The sequence below is a fragment of the Symphalangus syndactylus genome, chromosome 22 (assembly GCF_028878055.3).
Source record: "Symphalangus syndactylus isolate Jambi chromosome 22, NHGRI_mSymSyn1-v2.1_pri, whole genome shotgun sequence".
NCBI lineage: Eukaryota > Metazoa > Chordata > Mammalia > Primates > Hylobatidae > Symphalangus > Symphalangus syndactylus.
Window position 1 is genome coordinate 57,961,515 of NC_072444.2, and position 22,903 is coordinate 57,984,417.

A 22,903-nucleotide genomic window follows, 5' to 3' on the forward strand; every position below is an offset into this window, starting at 1 on the left:
TCTCCTTGAAAGTTTTCAGAAGTCGATTTTATTAAATGCCTTCATACTTGACTGAAGTCTTAAACATTGTTTCCTTTTCTGTGGAGACAGTATCTTCTATGCAAAGAAGACACAGCATTTCAGGTTTTTTGTTTTTGTTGTAGCAACTTTTGCTTCCAGTTCTCTACCCTGAATCACACATGCATTTTCAGAGTGGCTACAGATCTATGCCCCATTTTACCCCCCACTCTGTTCCTTTTCTGTCTGTACTCCACAACAATCGGTGAAGAACAAATGAATTCTCTGGCTAGTTTCATTTTCATTTCAAACTTTTGGTCTCTACATTTCTCTCGTTGTTCTTTGTTATGGAGGATTCCAAGATTTTTCATCCTCCCATCTATGCTCTAGTCTTGAACTTGTAGCTATATTTACTATGAAGGTTAACACCTGCTCTGCCTCAACTCTGATGTCTCTCTTACTTCACTGCCCGCCTAATTTATGGTTTATCCCACATACTTGTGCTCTTGCTTTATAACTTAGCTTTTTACAGAATATATAATGCCACAGTCTTTCCTGTTTCACATACATATGACATATTAATCATTATATAATGATATGCATAATATATTATATATAAGTAAGCTTGCTAATATAATTATATTAACATTAATATGAATAAATAACAAATTATATATAAAATCATATATTATTATATATTAATTTTAATGTATATTATAATCAATAATATATTATTCCATCTCTTCAAAGAGCACACTTTTCTTTAGCCAGGGATTAGGCCTCAAACACAGTCACAAAATCCCACAGAATATTAGCATATTGCTGAGCTTTCCAGAATGTTCAATACATACTTGTTGAGTTAAGCTCCACATGAATCCTCTTGACCTCCCACGACCTTAGTGGGCAGCTAGCTCTAGGTTTATAAAGTTTCTGTCAGTAACAACTTTTAGTCTTAATCCTGACTGAGGATAATGTGATGAGATTTTCTCTGGTTTAGAAACTCCACAGATACATTTCACTCTGTCGTCATCTTTCCCTTACCATTGCCTTCTCCCAACAGCCCAGGGATTGCAATCCCTACTTCATATTCAAATCTCTTAACTGATGACTCGCTTTTGCTCAATAACTATTAAGTCAAAAATTTAATTTCTGAGAGGATTTGCAGGAGCTTCCAAACAAAGCCATTTGTAATTCTATTTTTAAGGATAGTACATTGTACTGTTCTTTTTGTTCACCCTACTAGATTTTATAGAATTGTGGAAAGGGAAAAAAAAAACAAAACTCTATTCAGACTAAGAATCCTTTTTATCCTGTAGTTGGAATCCTTAAATTCCTTCCTTCAGTGAATGGATATAATTATGTGTATTGGAAATTAGAGTATTCGCTATAATTATGCACTCTTTTAAAGTAGGAGAATAATTATAATGTCAATAACCAACTGTACAAGGTACTACTGAAGCTTTTGTTTCAAATCTGCCAGAGAGGACCTCAGTAATGGTTAATTTCTTACAACTACTTTTTATTCATCTGGAGAACATACTAGGAATGCCTTCACACTTCCCATTTCATTGTGGAACGTTTCTTTAAACAAGAATAGTTCTTTAAACAAAGACTTGAGAACAACTGGGTTTGTTTTTACATAGCCAGCTTCCATTATTTCATCCTAGACTATATGAGAAACCTAAAAATTTTAAAACAGGACTTTTAGCAGCTTCCCTTATCCTTGTTAGCAAATGCAAACTTTTACATTTTACCATGCTGTTAAAAGGTCAGCTAGAATATTTTAAAAATCAATGTGGAACTAATCACAAGCTTTGGTTCAATGCTTTAGTATTTTATTTCATACAATTACCAAAGTTAGAAGAAATTGAAAGCACCGCATATTAAAGAATTAGAGTTTGTGTTATTTCTGGGAGGTAAGGTTAAACAGAAATGTCATTTTTATGAGGAAATCATTAAAGACCTATAAATGAGCTGAGTGAGCGCAGTTAATCTACAGAAGGGGAAAACATATAATCTTAAAAGACAATCAGAGGGCCTCTTTTGAAAGTACACTTAACCCTTGGTTAACCACATCAGTGGAGGAGAACATCACAACAGATAATCTCACTTTCTCAATGATCGACACAGTCACCAGAGGAAGCAAATGGAAAACACGGTTTCACATGGTCTAAATACTACTCACAAAAGATAGGCCAATGTAGCTACAATTACTACTATTAATAATAGAATACCTGCCTGGCCCGTTGTTGGGTATAGAAAAGCTCACAGAAGAAACACTTACATCATGACTGTAGGTCTTTTGTATGCACTTTATATGAGTGTCAGAAATTGTGTTCTCAGGTGCCCTTTTTGTAATCTCCTGTTCTCTCCCCAGTTTCCACTCCTGGCAATGTTTAGCCCTTTCTCATTCAGAAGTGGTCTCTCCTGGAAGGCCTTGTCAGACTTGACTGAACACAGCAAGAGCTATTTTTCCACATGGACACATTAATATCTGCCCCTTTCTAGAGGTCTTATGATCAAAGGGAAATGAAAGTTTGTAGACCTGGAAGGGTGCTTGAGGCCACTAAGTCCAACTGAGGTCCTAAAAGATACCAATTTGTCCAGGGTGATCCAGCTCACCATAAGTCTTTGTCGCTGTGGACAGAGAAGATTCAAAGATCCTCTGAAATCTCCCTTTCCAGGCAGTCAAAAATAGAGTAAATTTTCAAGAATTTGGCAGAGTTTTGCATTTGGACCAGTTAGATTTATATGTAAAACTTTCATATAAACTACTTTCCTCTGCAATATAGACCTTTTTATAAGCTCAAAATTAAACCACTGCATGAGGATGGAAAAGTGATTGGAAAGATCATAAAACATTTTCATCCTTTTTATATTAGTATCTTGAAAGCCCTTCTAGAAAATTTTGCCTTCTTCTTCAGAAGATAAAAATATTAAAAACAGTGTGTTTTTTTTTAACCAGGCCTTGAATGTTATGTACATTGCTCCACAAATGTACATTTTTATATAGGCTAAGACTCTCACAATTTATGACCAAAGAATCAGATTCAACATGCACAAAGAAAATGGTTCCAATTAGTGAGAGTTACCTGCCATCTTAGTACCACTGTCAATCAGAACAGGTGTGTCATTACAGAAGTGTGCCATTACACAGGTTATAACTCATCCACATGCAAATACGTACAACAGAGGCTCTCCCCCTCTTAGGCCAGGAAGAACTGCAAAGCATCCACAAATTACAAAGGGTTCAGTGTACTGAACACGTTGTATTGACAGGTATTGAATAAATAAAAACACAACTGCTATAACACAGAAGTCTGTGGCCTTATTTATTTATGGAAAAAGGATCCATGTCTTCATAAGATTGTGGCCACTGGCATTAAATCTGAACTGCAGCTAGTGCCAGCAGCCCTAATGATGATACATAAGACAAGGAAACATGTATGTACAATTAAAGTGCACCTCCTTATTCACAGAGAAGTCACAAAAGTAATTCCAGGACAAATAAAGTGAAGGAAAATAAGAGAGAGAGAGAAAAAGAAAGACTCTTCCCAGCATCACAAATAAGAATGATAATGAGGAACCCTGGCTGAGTGTTCTAAGCCCTTTTCACATAGCTGCCACTGAACCCTTGCAACGATACTAGACAGTTGGCACTATTCCCAACCAGATTTTTTTTTTTTAAGATTATTAGGCTAAGGCCTCAGTAAGCAAATAGCAGAGCCAAGGTTTGAGCCCATGCAATCTGATTCCAGGAACCTAGGGCTTGACTGCCTCTCTTTACTGGTACAAAGGAGTTTCTTTCCTGGTCTAGTGAACTTTCATCGCAACCAGCAAACCAACAGATGTATTTAAGCCTCTCCCTTTCCAGGACCTTGTTAGAGATTGTAGGGTACAGAAGAGATCCAAGAGATGGTCTGAAAAATAGACAGAGATGGTCTTTGCCATTAAAAATATTATAATCTTGCTAGGCCAAGATTATCACATATTCAACAATTAGCTAGTAAAGTATGAATTATCTAGAGCAGGGGTTGGCAAATTTTTTTATAAGGAACCAGAGGGCAAACATTTTAGGCTTGATGTGCCACACAGTCTCTGTTGTAATGACTCAGTTCTGCCCTGGTAGCACGAAAGCCGGTATAGATAATACAAAGACTAATGTGTGTGGATGTATTCCAAAAAAACTATTACAAAAATAGGTACGGAGGGAAATAGCTCAGCCATAGTTTGTGGACTCCTAATCAAGATTACCAGCTATAACAAAAAAAAAATCAATTCTAATCATTCATTTTCCAGGAGGTGACATTCCCTTTCTCCAAAATGCATAAACTCTCTAGAAGCCATGGGGTTGCAGAACTGTCTTCTTACTCTTAAGAAACAAAAACAATTTGAAACGTCTTCCCTGAAACTTAATGAAACTGTAGCTACCGTCGAAAATGAAAAAATTAAGTTTGTGTTTTCTAGAAAGGATGAACTTTCAGCAGTGCTGAAAATCATGTAATATTTGTGCTTGTCAGTGTGCTAGGAACAAATCTTTTATCTATCCCTGTGTGATTATATCTCTGTACAGAGGCACCTGGGTTGTGTTATACACAGAATTACATTTTATCCTTTGGTGTTGAGCCATTAGCCAATGTGTCTTCTTATTCTCAATTAGGAACAGAGTTCCTTCCACTGGAGGGAGAGCAGAGGCTCTGCAGTCACGTGCTGCTGTGCTAGTGTTGTTAGAGATGATACAAGTTACTTTAATTCGACAGCTTACAAACGGTCTACATTTTATGTCAAACTAATCTCAACATTAGATAATTTTGAATACTAGTCATAATATACACACAGGTAGATGATAATTTAGCCATATAGATTAATATTTTGTTCTTTTCTAACACTTTGAGAGCTTATGAGATTTAATGTTGACAGATGCTAACACCTTTAAATGCTTTTCTATTTTCTCAGATGCTGAAATAAAATTTCAATTTTATTATTTAAATTAATTTATAAAAACAAGTTGGAATATACAGTAAGGCTCTGTAGTGCATAGATTATACAGGTTGTAGCAGAAAAAAAAAATCTCCCTCTCTCTACCAAAAGTTTTATATTTACTATGTGCTATTTAATAAATAAGTTAATTTTCCAATGAGAACACATGGACACAGGGAGGGGAAAATCACATACCGGGGCCTGTCGGGAAATAGGGGTTAAGAGGAGGGAGAGCATTAGGACAAACACCTAATGCATGCGGGGCTTAAAACCTAGATGATGGATTGATGGGTGCAGCAAACCATCATGGTGCATGTATACCTATGTAACAAACTTGCATGTTCTGCACATGTATCCCAGAACTTAAAGTAAAATAAAGTAAATAAATAAGTTAACTTTCCTGCACAATCAATCATTAAGTCTTCTACCTCCCAATATTTGAGCTGGCCTAGGAGGGGAAGAGTAGTAAGTTTGTAATCTAAAATTTGTGTACCCTTGGGTCGTAACTTTTACCAACAACTTAACTCTCCAGATTGTGCATTTAGTTCATATTTTAAAGACTTCAAAACTTCCGACGTCCTTTTGTCTGTTACACATTGACTGCTGTTAAACTAAATGTTTTTCACTCTGTAATCAATACTTTCTTACAAAAATAAGCCCAGGCATTGACAAACAACTCTGCAGCACATTGCAGCTTTCCTGAGAGTGGACAGCATGAAAAACTACCACCCCCAAGAATTAAAAAAGACTGCATTGACTCCAGTGCTTATTACAATTTTTACAAGCTTCTCACAGCTGAATCATCCCACTGTAACAAGACTTTATTAAATTAGACAGCGATTGAATCGTAAGCTTTCTGAGAATAACAATATGCCTTTATCCTTTATTATTCTTTCTGCAACCATACTGCTCCTGTTCATATTTACATCTTCGCTTGTGATGAAGTTATTAAAAAGCAACATCTAGATAAAATGGGAGGGAAGGGGTGGCATAACATGTAAATGATGACTCTGTGTTTCATGAGACTACTTTTCTAGAACAATTTTAAATAGCCCTACTACCTTAAAAAAATGCTGTTGTACTTTTAGACCCCAAATGCAAGGCATTTTTTAATCTGCGACTTTTATTTTATACACTGTAAACTGTGAGTCGCTTTTATAGGCATTTGCCTTCAAATTATTTGTTCATCACATGGTTCACTCTCTTAATACAACTTTCCAGTGAGAATCCATGGTGAATGCGAGGGGCAAGCAGCCAACCATACATCAGGTTGCCACCAACATGCACCAAGTATAACTCTCCCTCCAATACTAATCCACACAAACACCAAATTCTTAAGGCATATAACCCTATATTCCATCAGTAGGCATTTAGTGGTCTGGATAAAAGCTAAAGCAAGTTGAGAATAATAAAAACAAACACTTCCAAATACAATAAAGAGAAAAGCCCTCACGTGCATACACCTTAAACAAGCTAAGGCATGTTCTCACCTTCATGTTTATTAGCAAAAAAGAACTCAAGAAACAATTGTTTAAATCATTTAAACCTTGCATGTATATATCCATGACAAACAGCAACAAAGGCATTTACAATTTTTATTAGCGGGTGATATTTCCTGTCAACAGAGGTGGTTTTGTATTATAGTGATGCAATTCAATGAACAGACCCCAAAGTTTTTCACAAAAACACTTTCTATTTTTTGATCCAAGATAGCACTTCTATGCAATAGCTCAAAATTGCCACCAAGTGGACGGACAAACACTATTCTGGTTGTAGTTGTAAACAGCTGCTTCTGATTTGAAGAGTGCTGAACTAATCACATCAACCAGTGTTTACTAAGTATTAATACCTACTAAGCACAGGGTGCTCCTCTATGTGCCACAGATGAAAGGCATTCTGATCATAGTGAGAAGGCTAAAGCCCTGTCACGGGCACCTCATCGTGGGTGCTAATGTTCTCTGGACTTCAATAGGTAAATTATTCCATTTATCTCTTTAGAAGAAGAAAAATAACCTATTAATGCTACTGTGAGTGAGCAAAACAGCAACATCCAGTCTGGGAAGGGCTTTCATATCGCTAATAATTGTTGAATGATATGAATAAGCTCCAGAACATATAAAATTGGAGTCACCTCTAAAATCACTGATAGTGTTGAAGAGACTAATAAATTAGAGGTTATGTGGACCCCACCTTACAATCTTTCATGGAGACACTGCTCTAGACATAGCAGTGGTGATATATAACTCATGGTAGGTCTATAACCAAGGCTAGGTAAGCATACGGATGAGCAACATCTACATTCCCAACTAGTAAGCGGCCTCTTCCCCATGGGTACATCCTGACCTTTCGCACGGAAGAGTTTAGTGTATGTGAAACCCCAAAGAATAGGAATCTACAAACATATTTGATGAGCCAATTTATTTAATAAAATATCTAATCTTTCCAAATGAGTGACTCTAAGTCCCATTTAGGCAAATCCTCAGCTTCTGGCATTATTTATTTTATTATAAAACATACCTTCTCTCTTGGAAGCATGGGTACCAAAGGGAAGAACAGTAACTTTTAATGGATGCAGTTAGATCTTGAAATTTTTATCTGAAAACCATAAAGCTTTTAAAAATAAATTTGCAAATGTAATTGAGCCTCTAATAGCTGCTACTGATAGTAATTAAAGAAATCTCATTTCCCTAAATTAAACATAATGAAATGTTTTTCAAGATCAAATAAAACTAGAAAATGCTATCAGGCTGGTAGAATTTGCCTCTGAAAGTGGTATTCTGGAGTTTGCAGAGAAGCCTCAGTTGCCAGCAAAAGCCAATGGTTTATAGGGTTATGGGCAATATGGAAGCCATTTCCACTGTATCGTATCAGCTTTTATTGGCTGATAACTGATCTGAAAGCCAGTATATGGTACAGCTTCACATTGCAGTGCTTATGCAAATGAAGCAGACATACTCTAAAATTCTTCCTTTCGTGCCTTTAAAGAGTTTGTTATTTAATTAAACGTTGTCAGCATATCTTCGGTTCAACTTATACATTTCACACTCTTAATGTTCAATTTTTACATTACTTTTGCTTTTCTTAAAGTGAAATGACATTTGGGCATCAGAGTGACCATCTTACCCAGGTCTCTCTTAAGCAGGGAAGTGCTTCAATTGCTGTCTTAGTATGGGCTACTATAACAAAAATCCCGCAGACTGGGTGACTTAAAGAACAGAAATTTATTTCTCACAGTTTTGGAGTTTGGCAATTCCAAGATCAACTTGCCAGTCCATTCAGTTCCTAGTGAGGGCTCTCTTCCTGGTTTACAGATGGACACCTGCCCACTGTATCTCCATGTGGTAGAGAAAGAGCAAGCAAGCTCTCTGAAGTCTCTTCTGATAAAGACATGTTAATCCTATCATAAGAGCTCCACCCTCATGACCTAATTGCCTCTTAAGGACCCAATATCCAAATACCAACACATTGGAAATTAGAGTTTCAACATTTGAATTTTGGGAGGACACAAACATTCAGTCCATAACAATTGCTCAGAATTGATCATTGTCTTCTCATTTCTTGATGGTCTCCAGACAAAAATACCTAGTTTCCCTGTTATTTCAGCAATGTATCATCCTGGTAATCAAAAAGGTTTTCCTTACGTTTGATAAAAATATTTTGTGTCTTAATTCCTTGTCTTATTATTTGGGCTTCTATGAATCTAAGAAACTGTTCATCTCTAAACTCTTCATAAAAAGGCTTTATTCCAGGAAAAAATAATTAAGCCAACCATTAGCCTTCTGTTAACAGACACTTTACCTGTCACATACATAGAAGCTTTTAACATCTCACTTGAGTATGATAAGAAGTATGATGTATTTGTGTCATTTGTCATCCATTTTTGATCACTTTTGCCATATTTCTCTATATTTTTACATTCTCTTTAAAACTGGTATATCCAAAACCAGATGTAAAGCTACATAATGGGTTTAGTTAATGTTACGCTCAGGCAAAGCATGGACTGATCTTACTGGTGCTCTATGTTGGCTCCATACTTCCCCACACGAAGTACCACTCCCATCCCCACCCCACCCCACCCCACAAACAGCTCTTCTCTACTGAGAGCCTCTCATTTGCTTGTCAAATTGCACATAACATGCAGGCAACAAATACCTGTCTTGGACCAATTAATGACTCTTATCTAACTCTTAACTACAACGATGCCCCAAATTTTTCTTCTACATATGTTCCTTGATTATTTCCCTGCTGAAAAGGTGATTTGTTTTCTTAATCCTAATATATTACACTGCTCTAATTATTCATTCATTAACTATTTAGTAATTACTTCTTGCCAGACACTCAATAGGTATTGCCATTCAATTCAGAATAAGACAAGTTTCCTGTCCTGAATATACTTAAAATCTAGTCCATGCTCCCTGCTTAAGGGGGACTATTGTTGTAAATCATTCTATGTTGTGTCTCTGTTGTTCAAAGTATAAATTAACTGTTCTATGTTAACATTCTTTCAAACCAATGAGTGAGCATTTGCTATCTCCACTCCATTCTTGCCCCACCCTCACCTCCAGATGGATGTCAGTCTTTAACACAATCCTCCAATCAATTGTTTATTCACTGATAGCCTTGAGAGGAAGGGTGATTACAAACTGCTAGCTTAATAACAGAAACAACAGGATTTCTTCAAGTACTTAAGGGGGCAAGTATATTCAATACTGCAGTATCCCCTTACCTATGATTTCAGTTACTCAAGTCAACTGTGGTCCAAATATAAAATGGAAAATTCCAGAAATAATTCATAATTTTTAAATTGCATACCTTTCTGAACAGCATGATGAAATCATCCACAGTCTAGCTCTGTCCCACCCAGGATGTGAACCTAGTGTATCTATACTATAGCGGATACCCGCCTGTCAGTCACTAAGTTGTTGTCTGGGTTATCAGATAAAACAAGCAAAGTGTATCTAGGGTCCAGACCAGTCCACAGTTTCTGGCATCCACTGGGGGTCTGAATGGAGCATATATACTGAAGATAAGGGGGAACTAATATAAGGTGTTCTTTACCTCCAGGATTTCTAACTGGGTTGGGGCTGAGTCTCATATCTTACACAGTTTTTCCACCTCTTTCTTTGTGTCTTTCAAAGGAGCACTTTCTGTCTGGTGAGGACTTCATCTACATTTTTACCTCCTAGTTCATGTTTTCCTAGAGCATCATTAGTTAGGGGGAAAAGTAAGCTTTAACATTTTTAAATAAATTGGTTTGCTGATGGGAGTTTAAATTGGTGCAACTGCTTTGGAAAACCATCTGGGAGTATCCGATTAAAGATGAATATATACATCACCTGTAACACAGCAGTTTCAGTTTAGGTGCATATGTTTACCATATATGTACATCTGCTCACCTAAAGTCATATACTAGCAGCATTATTCATAAGAGCCCCAAAATGGAAACAACCCAAAGGTCTATCAACACAGATAGATTATGCGATACTCAAACACTGGAATAGCATACAGCAATGAACAAACTACAACTACATGCAACAATATAGATGAATCTCACAATGTTGAGTGAGAAGAAGTGAGAAGAGTATATACTGCATGATCTTACTTTATATTAAAGAGAAACAGGCAAAGGTGATCCATGTCATTAGGTGCCTACTGAAGGGGATTTCGTTTGGTGCCTAGAGAGGAACTTCTAGGATACTGGTAATATTCTATTTGTTGGTTTGGGTGCTGATTCACAGGTGAACTTGTGAAAATTCAGTGAGTTAACCAATATGCATGCTTTTCTGTATGTACATTATACTTCAATAAAAAGTTTTTTTTTTTTTACAAACAGAAGAAAATCTAGGTGACCTTGAGTGTTGTGATGACTTTTTAGATACAATATCAAAAGCACGACCTGTGAAATAAATAATTGATAAGTTGGACTTCATTAAAATGAAAAACTTTAAACTTGTGCTCTGTGAAAAATACTGTTAAGAAAAAGAAAAGACAAGCCACAGACTGGAAAAAATCTTTGCATAAGATATATTTGATAAGAGATGGGTATACAAAATACACAAGGAATGCTTACAACTCAACAATAAAAACAAATCGCGTTAAGAAGTGAGCAGAAGATCTGAAAAGACACCTCACCAAAGGTATGCCGGTGGCAAGTAAAAATATGAAAAGAGTCTAGGGAACTGGAAATTAAAACAATGAGATACCACAACACACTATTACAATGGCCAAAATCCAAAACACTGACAACACCAAATGCTGATGAGGACCTGGAGCAACAGGAACTCATTCACTGCTAGTGAAAGTATAAAATGGTACAGCTAGACTAGAAAACAATTTGGAAGTTTCCTACAAAGCTAAACATAGGCTTACCTATGATCCAGCAATAATAATTCTAGTTATTTACCAAAATATATTCCAAACTTACATCCACACAAAAAAACTGCCCATGGCTGGGAGCAGTGGTGTGCACCTGTAATTGTAGCTACTCAGGAGGTTGAGGTGGGGGGACCGCTTGAGGCCAGGAGTTTGAGACCAGCCTGGGTAACAGTAAGATAAGATCCCATCTCAATAAAAAACAAAAACCAACAACCTGCACATGAATGTTTATGGCAGCCATATTCATAATTGCAGAAACTTGAAAGGAATCAAGATGTTCTTCATTAGATATGAAGGAAACCAGAATATTTCTCCCCAAAATATGAAGGATTATTGAGCTGAAGACAAGTAAAATGTAGGGTAGCTCTCTGCCTTCCCTCTGTTTACTTAAAGCAGAACAAAGAATTACAAAGACTTTTAAAACGTCTTTTGATCTCTCCCTATATCCCACTTAAAGAAAGAATGTAAATTTCCCCTTATTGCAGACAAGCTTGACCAAGTTAGGGATGGCGCCAGAGGAATGTGAGCGTACTTTGCCACAGTTTTCCCACCTTTGGAAGCCTGGAACTAGTTTCCTTTGCCCTGTAATTTTTCTAAAATCTATCGCTCTTTGTTGAAGATTTTATGTAAGATTAAACTCTAAACCACTGCCTTAAGTTACTTTACTCCTGTGAGATGTACGCTGAATGCATTAATAAACTTGAGTGTTTTTCTCTTGTTAATCTGTCTTTGGTTGCAGAAGTCTCCCAACTGCAAATTTATGAATATTGAAGAAAAATTATAATTTCTCCCATTCAGATGAATGAATAAACAGGCTGTGATACATCCTGCAATGAAATATTATTCAGTGATATAAAGGAATGAGCTATCAAGCCATGACAAGACATGAAGGAACCTTGAGTATACTGCTAAGTGAAAAAAGTCAGTCTGAAAAAGCTACATACTGTATGATTTCAAGTATAGTCATGTGCCAGATAACAAAGTTTTGGTCAATGACTGACCCCATATACAACAGTGATCCCATGAGATTATAGTACTGTAATTTTTACTGTACCTTTTTGTGTTTAGAAATACAAATACTTACCATTGTGTTACCATTGCCTATGATATTCAGTACAGTAACATGCTATACAGGTTTGTAGCCTAGGAGCATGAGGCCATACCACATAGCCTAGGTGTATAGTGGAGTAGGCTGTAGCACTAGGTCTGTGTAAGTACACTCTGTGATGTTCAAACAATGACAAAATTGCCTAATGACAGATTTCTCAGAATGTATCCTTGTCATTAAGCAATGCATCATTGTACATAAAGTTTTGGCAAAGTTAAAACCATAGAGACACTAAAAAGATCAGTGATTTCCAATGGTTCAGAGCTAGGGGTCATGGATGAATGGATGGCATGTGAAATGTTTTTAGGGCAGAAACTATTCTGTATGCTACTATAATGCTGTATATATGACATTTTTATACATTTGTCAAAACCCAAAGAACTATATAACACCAAGAGGGACCCTAATATAAATGATAGAGTTTAGTCAATAATAGTGTAGCAATATTGCTTCATCCATTGTAACAAATGTACCATATTAATGCAAGATGTTAATCACAGTCATGGGAAACTGTGTTGGGGGTGAGAGTGGAGTAGGTAATACAATATGAGAGCTCCCTCTACTTTCTGCTTAATTTTTCTGTGAACTTAAAACTTCTCTAAAAAATAAAGACTACTGATTTTTTTTAAAAATAAACTCATGTAATAGTTACAAAATACCAAACTTGACTCACTCAAATCTATTCAGGTTAATCCAGGGATCACAAAGCCCTTAGTTTTCCTCTTCTACTTTCAGAATAAAGTTCCCAAACCCCCAGGCGTACAACATAAAGCCCTCAGCCATCAATCCAGCCCCATCTTTAAACACTCTCTCCTGTGTCCACTGTGCTCCTGGTATATCTCCATGCTTTCCTACTGTTCTTTTCCTTGGTCCTAGAACGCCTTCCCCTCCCAACGCATCTCTATCACCTTAGTTTAGCTGGTGAGTTCCTATGCATCTTCCGAGGCCCACTTCAAATGGTTCCTCCTTCTTTTTTTTTTTTTTTTTTTTTTGAGATGGAGTTTTGCTCTTTGGTCCGGGCTGGAGCACAATGGAGCAATCTCAGCTCACTGCAACCTCCGCCCCACCAAAATGTTTCAAGTGATTCTCCTGCCTCAGCCTCCCGAGTAGCTGGGATTACAGGCGCCCAACCACCACACCTGGCTAAATTTTGTATTTTTATTAGAGACGGGGTTTTGCCATTTTGGCCAGGCTGCTCTCGAACTCCTGGCCTCAGGTGATCCACCCTCCCCGGCCTCCCAAAGTGCTAGGATTACAGGCGTGAGCCACCATGCCCGGCCAGTTCCTCCTTCTTGAAACTCTTTCTTTTTACTGTTCTTGATTGAATGAGCATCTCTTTCTTCTGTTTTCTAATCTCATGCTGCGATTATGTAACTGGCTCTTGATGAAATGGGCATCACTTTCTTCTGTTTTCTAATCACATGCTGTGATTATGTAACTGTTTGTGTTTCTGCCTCATTTGTGAGAATGTGAACAACTCTCACAAATGAGGGACCATGTCTTAAAGCCACCTCTGGTGAGCACTGGTGCCGAGTGCATAATCAGCAAGATTTTATTAAACAATCAATAAATGATATAGAAAAGCTCTTCAAGTTGTTATTAGTACTGGTACAGCAACCCATGTGAGCTGAAGGTATAACATAAATGTTAACTCAGTAAAGTCACTTCTACAAGGGGCTGAGATAATATGGCTTAGGTATTTGACATGCTGCTTCTATAACTTACCATGGCAATAACACTTAAAGTCACAGAGGAATCACTTGCTCATTAGACACACTCTATGGAAGACCAGATGTCTCAAGGAAGACTTTGATAAGTGCTGGACTGCAATTGATTCATGGTTGAATTCTCTGATGAGCGTCACAATGGTGGATAAGCTATGTGTTGGGGATGAAATAGGGATGCATATGCTTTATATGCCAGACATGCATACATCAGAGGGAGTGGTCTATTTGGGAAATTAAGGACTCTGACTTACAGTCTTGACCCAGCAAAAAGCCAGTTCAGTTAAGAAGTGAGAGTTCAAAATATAATGTAATCTTAGAAGAAAAATCACAGATGCGACCCACCACTTAAACCTGTAATATTACACACTTAGGCTCTATACCTGAGCCACTTTTCTTTCCTCTTAAATTCTGCTTTGGCAATTTCATCTACTCTAAGGTTTGAACCATTATGTCTATGTGAGGTACTTCCTGGTCTATATATCCCCTAATGCAGGAGTAGAACACCTTCCATTTGCTTTTCCTGACCCTTCTCTACCGTCTCCCACCCTGATTCCTGCCCTGGGAGGCTAATGTTTGTGCCCTCATCAATAAGCTGTTTTCTGCCTCTGGCTTCCTGTGAGGTCCAACCTTGGAAGAGCTCAAACAGGAGATCAGAGGAAGGACCAGGGAGGGAGGAGTTTTATTCACCTGACTGGATGGTTCCTAAACTTTAGAGTACATCAAAATCACACAGATGAAGGCCTGTTAACAGAGATTGCTGGGCCCCACTCCTGGCATTTCTGATTCAGTACTGCTGCGATGGGGCTGAGAATCTGCACCTCGAACTAGTTCCTGGGTGATGCAGATGATGGTGGCCAGGACTCCACTTTGAGAACCCCTGCCACAGCTCTCTCCCTGGAAGGTTACCGAGCTACTTCTACCAAAAGTCTGTGCTCTTCTCAAGGCGACCCACTCTATAAGACTGTGGTGATTAATGTTATGTGTCAAATTAGCTAGGCCACAGTACTCAGATATTTGGCTAAACATTATTCTAGATGTTTCTATGCAGGTATTTTTTAGATGACATTAACATTTAAACCAGTAGACTTGTAGACTTTGAGTAAAGCAGATCACCCTCTATTATGTGGGTGGGCCTCAATCAATCAACTGAAGGTCTTCATAGAAAAAGACTGACCTTCTAGGAAGAGGGAATTCTGCCACAGACTGTCTTTAAAAACAAACTGAAACTCTTCCCTGGTTCTCTGGCCTACAGAACTACCCTGCAGATTTTGGACTTACCAAGCCTCTGCAATCATGTGAGCCAAAATAAGTCTTTCTCTTTTTCTACGTGTGTGCACACACATCCAGTTGTCTCTGTTTCTATGGAGAACCCTGACTAATACAAAGAATTCATCCAGGTTCAAGTAACTGCTCCCTACTCCCTATATAGCTCTTCAGACAGGGTGATGACAGTTTGACTTCTACAAAGTCCCCAGTTTCTGCACTGTCATTCATCTATTTCTATACCTTTGCAAACAGTCCTTGTAGAGTAAACCCTTGCTGAATTATCCTATATCAGATGTGCCATCTATTTCCCATTGGACTACTCTTTGGTACAATGCACCTTAAATTAGAGGGAAAAGTCACCTTCTCTGCTTTCTTTCTAAGCCTACTGCACCTGCTGTGTTCCCTCTTGTGATTAATAGCATCACTTCCTCCCAGGAACCCAGACGCATAAGCTCAGCATCAGTTTTCAACCTCTTGTAATTGCTGGTCCAGGTTTCTGGGTTTTCTATGATTCTAGAAACTCTTTAGCAGAAAGCATATCTACTTTGTTTCTGTATCTCCAGATGCTAACACAGCATGTTCCAGGCATCTGCCAGGTGGCCCAAAAATATGTGCTGAGAAAACAAATAAATTAAAATGTGTACGGAATCTTAAAAATTGTATATGCCTTTCATATACAATGTTTCCAGACTCCAAATTCCAGTTTCTTTCCCTAACACTCTGCTCCACACAAGCAAAGATTCACTGCTAACATACTGAGTATTGGTTCATCTTCCACAACAATGCTTGTATCTATCCCTTCCCTTTTCCACAACCCTGCTTCCTGTTTCTATTATTTGTGACCTGGATAATTGGGTATTAGCCTTCTAACCTGCTTCCTTGCCTCCAATCTCCCTGTTCTCTAATCCATCTTATATCTTAAATCTCTGATCATGACTTTGTCTCTATTCAACAGCTTCTTATTACCTAATGAACATGAGCCAGATTTTTTAGGGTTTGCATGTAAGATCCTTCATAAGCTGGTCCCAAGTTAGCATCCCAACCTAATCTTACCATTCCCTCATATGAACTCTCCACTCCAGGTGCTGTTCACCTGTACCTTGCAATCTGAATATCTCCAACTCTGTATCATACTGTGTATGTCCCTTGCTTAAAACAGCATGCTACTCATTTTTGCTCACATCTCTCAGAACCTAGCTCCTGCCCCGTTCCGACCACAATGCCAACCCACAATAATTTCATTTTGCCTCAAATACTGTCAATAGCTATTTTCTATATCACACATCTGGAATCTACCAATTTTATTGCTTTTGAATGTATGTATATCTTATCTTTCAAATCAGGCTGTAGGTAACAAGAGGTCCTATCAAATGGTGGTCTACTTTCTTCTATCCTCCAAACCTCAAGCACAGTCATTGAAATAGTGCAATAATAAGCATTTGCTACATTCTTCTTCAGTGAGTATCTCCACCACTTATGAAAAGGCATGTCTGTGAAGAACTAGTACTTACTGTGTTCCTACCAGAGGGCATTAATACGTAGAGGAAAGGATTCCCGTCTGCATGGGGTTGACAGATTTCAAAGGGGGCAGGAGGCTCTATATTTAGCTAATCTTATTGAGTGTTTGTTAGGAAAAGAGCAACGCATCCTGTGTTTTGATTAATGGTTTTCACGCTTATGTTTGTGGAGATTTTGTTTGTTTCTAAGAAGTATTTTTTCTTTCACAATAAACTCCCAGAGAATAAAGCTCAGAAGATTTAGATATGCCCAGGAATTTCTCTATTTAATCAGCACTTTAGGTGCCTCTAATGTCAGTGGCTTTGCATTTGGCACTCACTTTGAGAAATGCTGGGATACTGTATAGCATTTGGTACTCACTTTGAGAAACGCTGGGATAGTGTATAAAGAAGAAACTGCGTAGAAGAGAAAGATTTCATGTTAATTATGGAGCAGGGGTAAACACCATTACTAAATGTGATCTATTACTGGGAATGCTTACTCTAATGTTTTCATTTAAAAATCCACGTAATCTAATAAATTAAGGTATTTTTCCAACTGAGAAAGTGATTCTCCACTTGCCTTACAATCACCCCATAAACTGCAGGTCCACTAGTTAATTCTTTCCCTCATGAAACACTGAGGGTAGTAGTAATATCGTTGCCACATGATACAATGCATGTTGTATCATACAAACATATTTCAACTAAAGGGTAAATGTGCTTCTAAATGAAAGAGGATATGGATAGCCAGAGAGAGTAGTATTGCTCCAAACAAAAAGCAGACACTTGTCCTTTAGGTAATTTAAAATATGCCGTCCTTCCTTTCTGTTTGCTCTTGGTTAGGGAGGTTTTCACTGGAATCTATTTGAGGCAAGTGCTGAGTATATTTGCTGTCATTGTGTTGTTTGATCTCAGTATATTGGATGCAGCTGCAGAAACAGGTAATGTGGGCAAACATGAAGAAAACACATTGCTGACTGCGGATAATTTTTTCTGGAGTGTTAGGGGAAATTCAAGATAATTACAAATTTTCTTCCATTTATTTTTAAGAATATGAATAGCAATACACACTTCAGTCTTCAGAACGGAGGCTTCACCTTTTAAACTCACTTTGAATTATGATTTAAAATCCATTGTGCTGTATTCATTCACTTGCTCATTCAAAAATATCATTGAGATTTTGTGTCAGACACATAAATAAGGGGCTACCTACTTTAAGAGTAGCATCCAGGTGTCCTATTCCCACCTCAGAATGATGCTTCTCTATGCTCTATTTCCACAACAATCCCAGAATTACATAACCCATTACCTCATTTCTATGTTATCTCCACTACTTGCTAGTCTAGACACCTCTAGTATTTTGTGGTTTCAATCTATCTTATATTCAATTAACAAAACAATCTTTCTAAATATAATTTAGATTAGCCACTGGTTCAATAACACAAAATCATGCCTCATTGATTACCCATCATTCAATTAATTACTCAACAACTAAAGTTACAGAGAACCTACTGCTCTTCTGGGGACTGGTGCTAGGGGCGAAAGGGAGAGGGAATAAAGAAGAAATATAATGCATGGCTTGTTCTCTTAAGAACTACAGTAGATGGAACAACGGCCTACCAAAGTTGTCCACACCCTAATCCCTAGAAATGTGAATTTGGGAAGAGTGGTTTTGCAGATGTCATTAAGGTTACAGACTTTAAAATAGGAAGATTGTTTTGGATTGTAAGGGTGAGGCCAGTCTAATCTAGGAGCCCTTAAAAGCAGATAATTTCTCTGGCTGCAAACAGAGAGACGCAGCAAAAGGAGAAGTCAGATTCCAAGCACGAGAGGGACTCAGTGTGCCCAGTGCTGGCTCTGAGATATAGGCCCACATCAAGGACTGAAGAGAGGCCTTTAGGAGCTGAGGTTGGCCCCTGGTTGAAACAAAATGAGGTCCTCAGTTCCGCAACTTCAGGGAACCAGATTCTGCCAACAACCTGAGTGAATCTGAAAGCAAATTCTTCCCAGAGCCTGGCAATAAGAGCCCAGCAGAACAAAACTTGATTTCAGCCTTGGGAGACCTGGACCAGAGAAACCAGTCAAGGTATCCCAGACTGTTGACCCACAGAACTGTGAGATGCCATATATCTGTTGTTTGCAGCTGCTAAATGTAGACTGTTTGCTATGGCAGCAATAGGATACTAATACAAAGACCCTATGAACGATCTATAGGGAGGGCAGTCCCACTCCATAAAGCAACAGATTCCATCATGAAGTACAACAGGCAGGGTTGGTGAGAACCACTGGCATGTTCCTGTAAGTTTTGAAAGGATTTAGAGGAGAGAAAAGTCAATGAGGCTCATGGTAGTTAGAGAAGGCTTTATACAGTAAATAGCATTTAAATTGATTGAATAAAGATGTTAGATTTTTTTAAGTAAGCATTTCAAAAAAGTAGAACATGATAGTGACAGGCACAAGCAAGTTGGAATGACTGTGAAAGAAAAGCTTGACTGGAATGGCAAATATAGTCCAATAGTACACATAATGAGCCTCCTAAATTAAACAGTGGCTTGAAAAATGTTCTCAGGGGTCACTCTAGGCTGAAGTATGAAGGGGAGCAAAAGGAAGGGAACTGTTTTTACACATGATGGGGATATGTAGTCCCTCTCCCCATCTTCTCTCCCCATCTGGTCTTCAATCAGAGTACCTCCACTCTGATAGCTTTTACATAGCAATTTGAACAAAGATTCAATGTCTGTATTAGTTTTCTAAGGCTGCTGTAACAAAGTAACACAAACTGGGTGACTTAGAACAATAGAAATGTATTATCTCACAGTCCTGGAGGCCAGAAGTCTGAAATTAAGGTATCAGCAGACCACCTTCAGGGCTTCCTGAAGGCAGTAGGGAAGGATTGGCTCCAGGCCTCCCTCCTAGCTTCTGGTGGGTTCCTGAGCTTAGCAGCATGACATTCTCCTTGTACATTTATAGGGTTCACCCTATTCGAGTCTCCAAGATGACTTCATCTTAATAAATTACATCTCCAAAGACTCTATTTCCCAGTAAGGTCACATTCTTTTTTTTTTTTTTTTTTTTTTTTTTTAAATTTAGCAGAGTTTATTTGAGCAAAGAACAATTCATGAATCAGGCAGCCCTTAGGATCACAAAATATTCAGAGAACTCCCAGGTCACATTCTGAGGTACTGGGGAACAAATAAATTTTGGGATTTACAATCCAATCCATAACAATGGCTAAAATAAGGTTTGAAAGCTAAATATATAATACAGCAACTCTGACCAGCATCATCAACAGCTCTTCAGCCAGTAATTTACCCTCCAATGTGGACAGACTGGCCCTTTTAGGTGCACAATTTACTCATCATTCCTGCTACTTACTACCCTTTTCTTCTCCTAGAACTTTCCATACCCAGTTCTGAGGATTAGTCCCAGAGTTTTCTCCTTTGGAAAAAATCTAGATGATAATCTATTTCTAGGGAGACTCTTCTACTTTACAGGTTATATTAGTAGTAAACTGTCTTATGCTTAACAAACTATTTAGTAATCACTGAACTGATATCCTCTGTGACAGGTGTCCCCAGACCCCAGGCTGCAGACCGGTAGCAGTCAATGGCCTGTTAAGAATGGGGCTGCACAGCAGAAGGTGCACACCCAGCCAAGAGCAAGCATTACCACCTGAGCTCTGCCTCCTGTCAGATCAGCAGCCACATTAGATTCTCATAGGAGTGCAAACGCTATTGTGAACTGCACATGTCAGGAATCTAGGTTGCACCCTCCTTACGATAATCTAATTCCTGATGATCTGAGGTGAAACAATTTCATCCTGAAACCATCTCTCCAACCTCCACCCTCTGCCCATGGAAAAATTGTCTTCCACGAAACTGGTCCCTGGTGCCAAAAAGTTTGGACACTGCTCTTCTATGAGACTGGAGCCAAGATGAATGACTCGTCTTAATCATGCTGCACCAAAATCAGTGTTCTACAGCCAGCATGAACTCTACATATGTTTATTGAAAATTAGTCCATCTAAAAATATATTCAGATGTTATGTACCTAAAAACAGTGCATTCAAGGCTTTGTCCCATAGAAATACACCTCTAGCCCAGATTTTAATTTAAGCATATAGGTTGCTCTTCAGTGTGTCAATCACTTTGGCAAATACGGCTGGGTACCCACATAGCTCCCTACTGTTGATGCTAAGTCAGCCTTCCAGCCAAAACTGGAGAGGCACCACCTAGCATTGTGATGTCAGTATTATGTGTCAGGACAATACTTGGCCCTGCAACCATTAGGTGGTCATGCTTTCTCCCAGCCTGTGAATTTCTCATGTGAAATTTTCAAGATGTAACCATTTTTAAAATTAAGCTTTAGAAACTCTCAATTGAGATTCACCTTTCAAAGTAATGGCATCCTCAAAGCTCAGGCCTGTCCAAGGAAGGTTTATTTTATTCTTTTATGCCAGAAAGACATGAGGTATATAGGGCCCAGAACTGTATACAAAGACATCTTCTCCTATATAAGATCTTCTTCCATACAGGATCTCCTGTATTAGGGATCTACAGCCAGGGAGAAAGTACAGAGTTTTTAAATTTTTTCTAGAAATCCCTTGAAACCTTAAGTTTAGAGTCAAGGGGCTTCACCTAATTCCTCCTATCTCCAAGGAACTACTTAAAGCAGTTTTGCACTTGCTCATTCGTGGCCTTTTTTGCGCCCTCTTGTATAGTTCATATACAGAACCTAAAATTAGGCACTCACTACTTTCAAAAGCATGTGTTTTTCACAACCATACCACCAGCCTTTGCAAAAAGGATGTTCTACATAAATAGGCAAAAGGCCAAGAAGAGATATTTTTTAAGTTTTAGATAATTTTTATCACATCCAAGGAGTAGCGTTTGCAAAGACTTTTCTAAAAGAAATCATTTAATTACTACATTTAAAATTCACACAAAGCACTGTGCTAGAGATTAAAGATCTGTGTGGAAAAACATTTTGAATTTAAAAAGTACTGTACCCACATTTACAAGAGTTATAGCATCTTAAGTTGAAAAGGGATTGCTCTGTGGAAAGTAGAAGTATAAATACATACTTTAAGCTGCAGCAACATATTTGTTTTTGAAAAAATAAGTTGAACATTTATTCATCCCTGTAAATATAGAGTGTTACTATAAGAGGAAAAAAAATCAATGTAATCTACAGAAGCCCTAAATTCTTTCATGAACACCCTTGAGACTGTCACCTATTGCTTGGATCAACCTTCACATTCTATAATCCATTTTTACTCTTAAGGAAAAATTTAATTGACTTCTTGATGCAATGTTGTTTTTTGTTTTTGTTTTTTGTAATTTAGGAAATGTTCAAGTCTTTACATCTCACCAATATAGTCTTATAAGAAGACAAGCCAGGAAATTGAGAGCTTTCGAAGACACTTGTGGCTACTCTTAAATTACTTTCTGCAGTTAAAATAACTGTGTGTTTGTAAACAAAGTGCTTTTCAAGAGTAAGATCCCCAAACAGTCATATGTTATTTTTTTCCATGTGAGAAAATGCATTATTGTGAAGGTTCAGCGACATAAACATGGCACTAGAGAACTAGGATGATGCTTTCACCTCCAAAAAAGGAGAAGTATAAAAGAGAACTGCCCAAGGAAACTCCGATTTTCAGTTGCATGTCAGCAAACGGGGGAAACATTCTAAAATGCCCTACCTCTATACGTTTAAAAAGATGAAAGATTAAGTTTCAAGGAACTCACAACAAAAAAAAAGACCCCAAACAGTACTTTGACTACCTCCAGAGGAATTAAAGTGCTATCATTCCACATAAAAATATCCCAGCATTTCTGTTGTTGTGTCTCTGCCTATGTGATTGGTCCCGAAGGCCCCATACACACTGGTGTTCTCAGATCACAGTTGCTTCTTGTGCTTTAGCTTGATTGCCTCTACACGTACAGATACAG

The 22,903-nt window shown here is 38.0% G+C and overlaps 1 protein-coding gene across 7 annotated transcripts in view; it reads right to left on the reverse strand.

Moving 5' to 3' along the window:
• NCKAP5 (NCK associated protein 5) overlaps positions 1-22,903 on the reverse strand; it is a 1,005,982-nt gene that overhangs the window by 471,353 nt on the left and 511,726 nt on the right. Inside the window, exons 1-2 of one of the 7 annotated variants that reach the window (XM_063630960.1) lie at positions 21,003-21,146; positions 14,186-14,337 (exon numbers count right to left, since the gene is read on the reverse strand). The exons of 5 other annotated variants lie outside the window; for them this stretch is intronic. In XM_063630960.1, coding sequence (XP_063487030.1) covers positions 14,186-14,188 — 3 coding nt within the window. In that variant the 5' untranslated portion in view covers positions 14,189-14,337; positions 21,003-21,146. Of the gene's footprint in view, positions 1-14,185; positions 14,338-21,002; positions 21,147-22,903 lie in introns of those variants that run through there. One more of the 7 variants, XM_055260753.2, reaches the window with a different exon arrangement.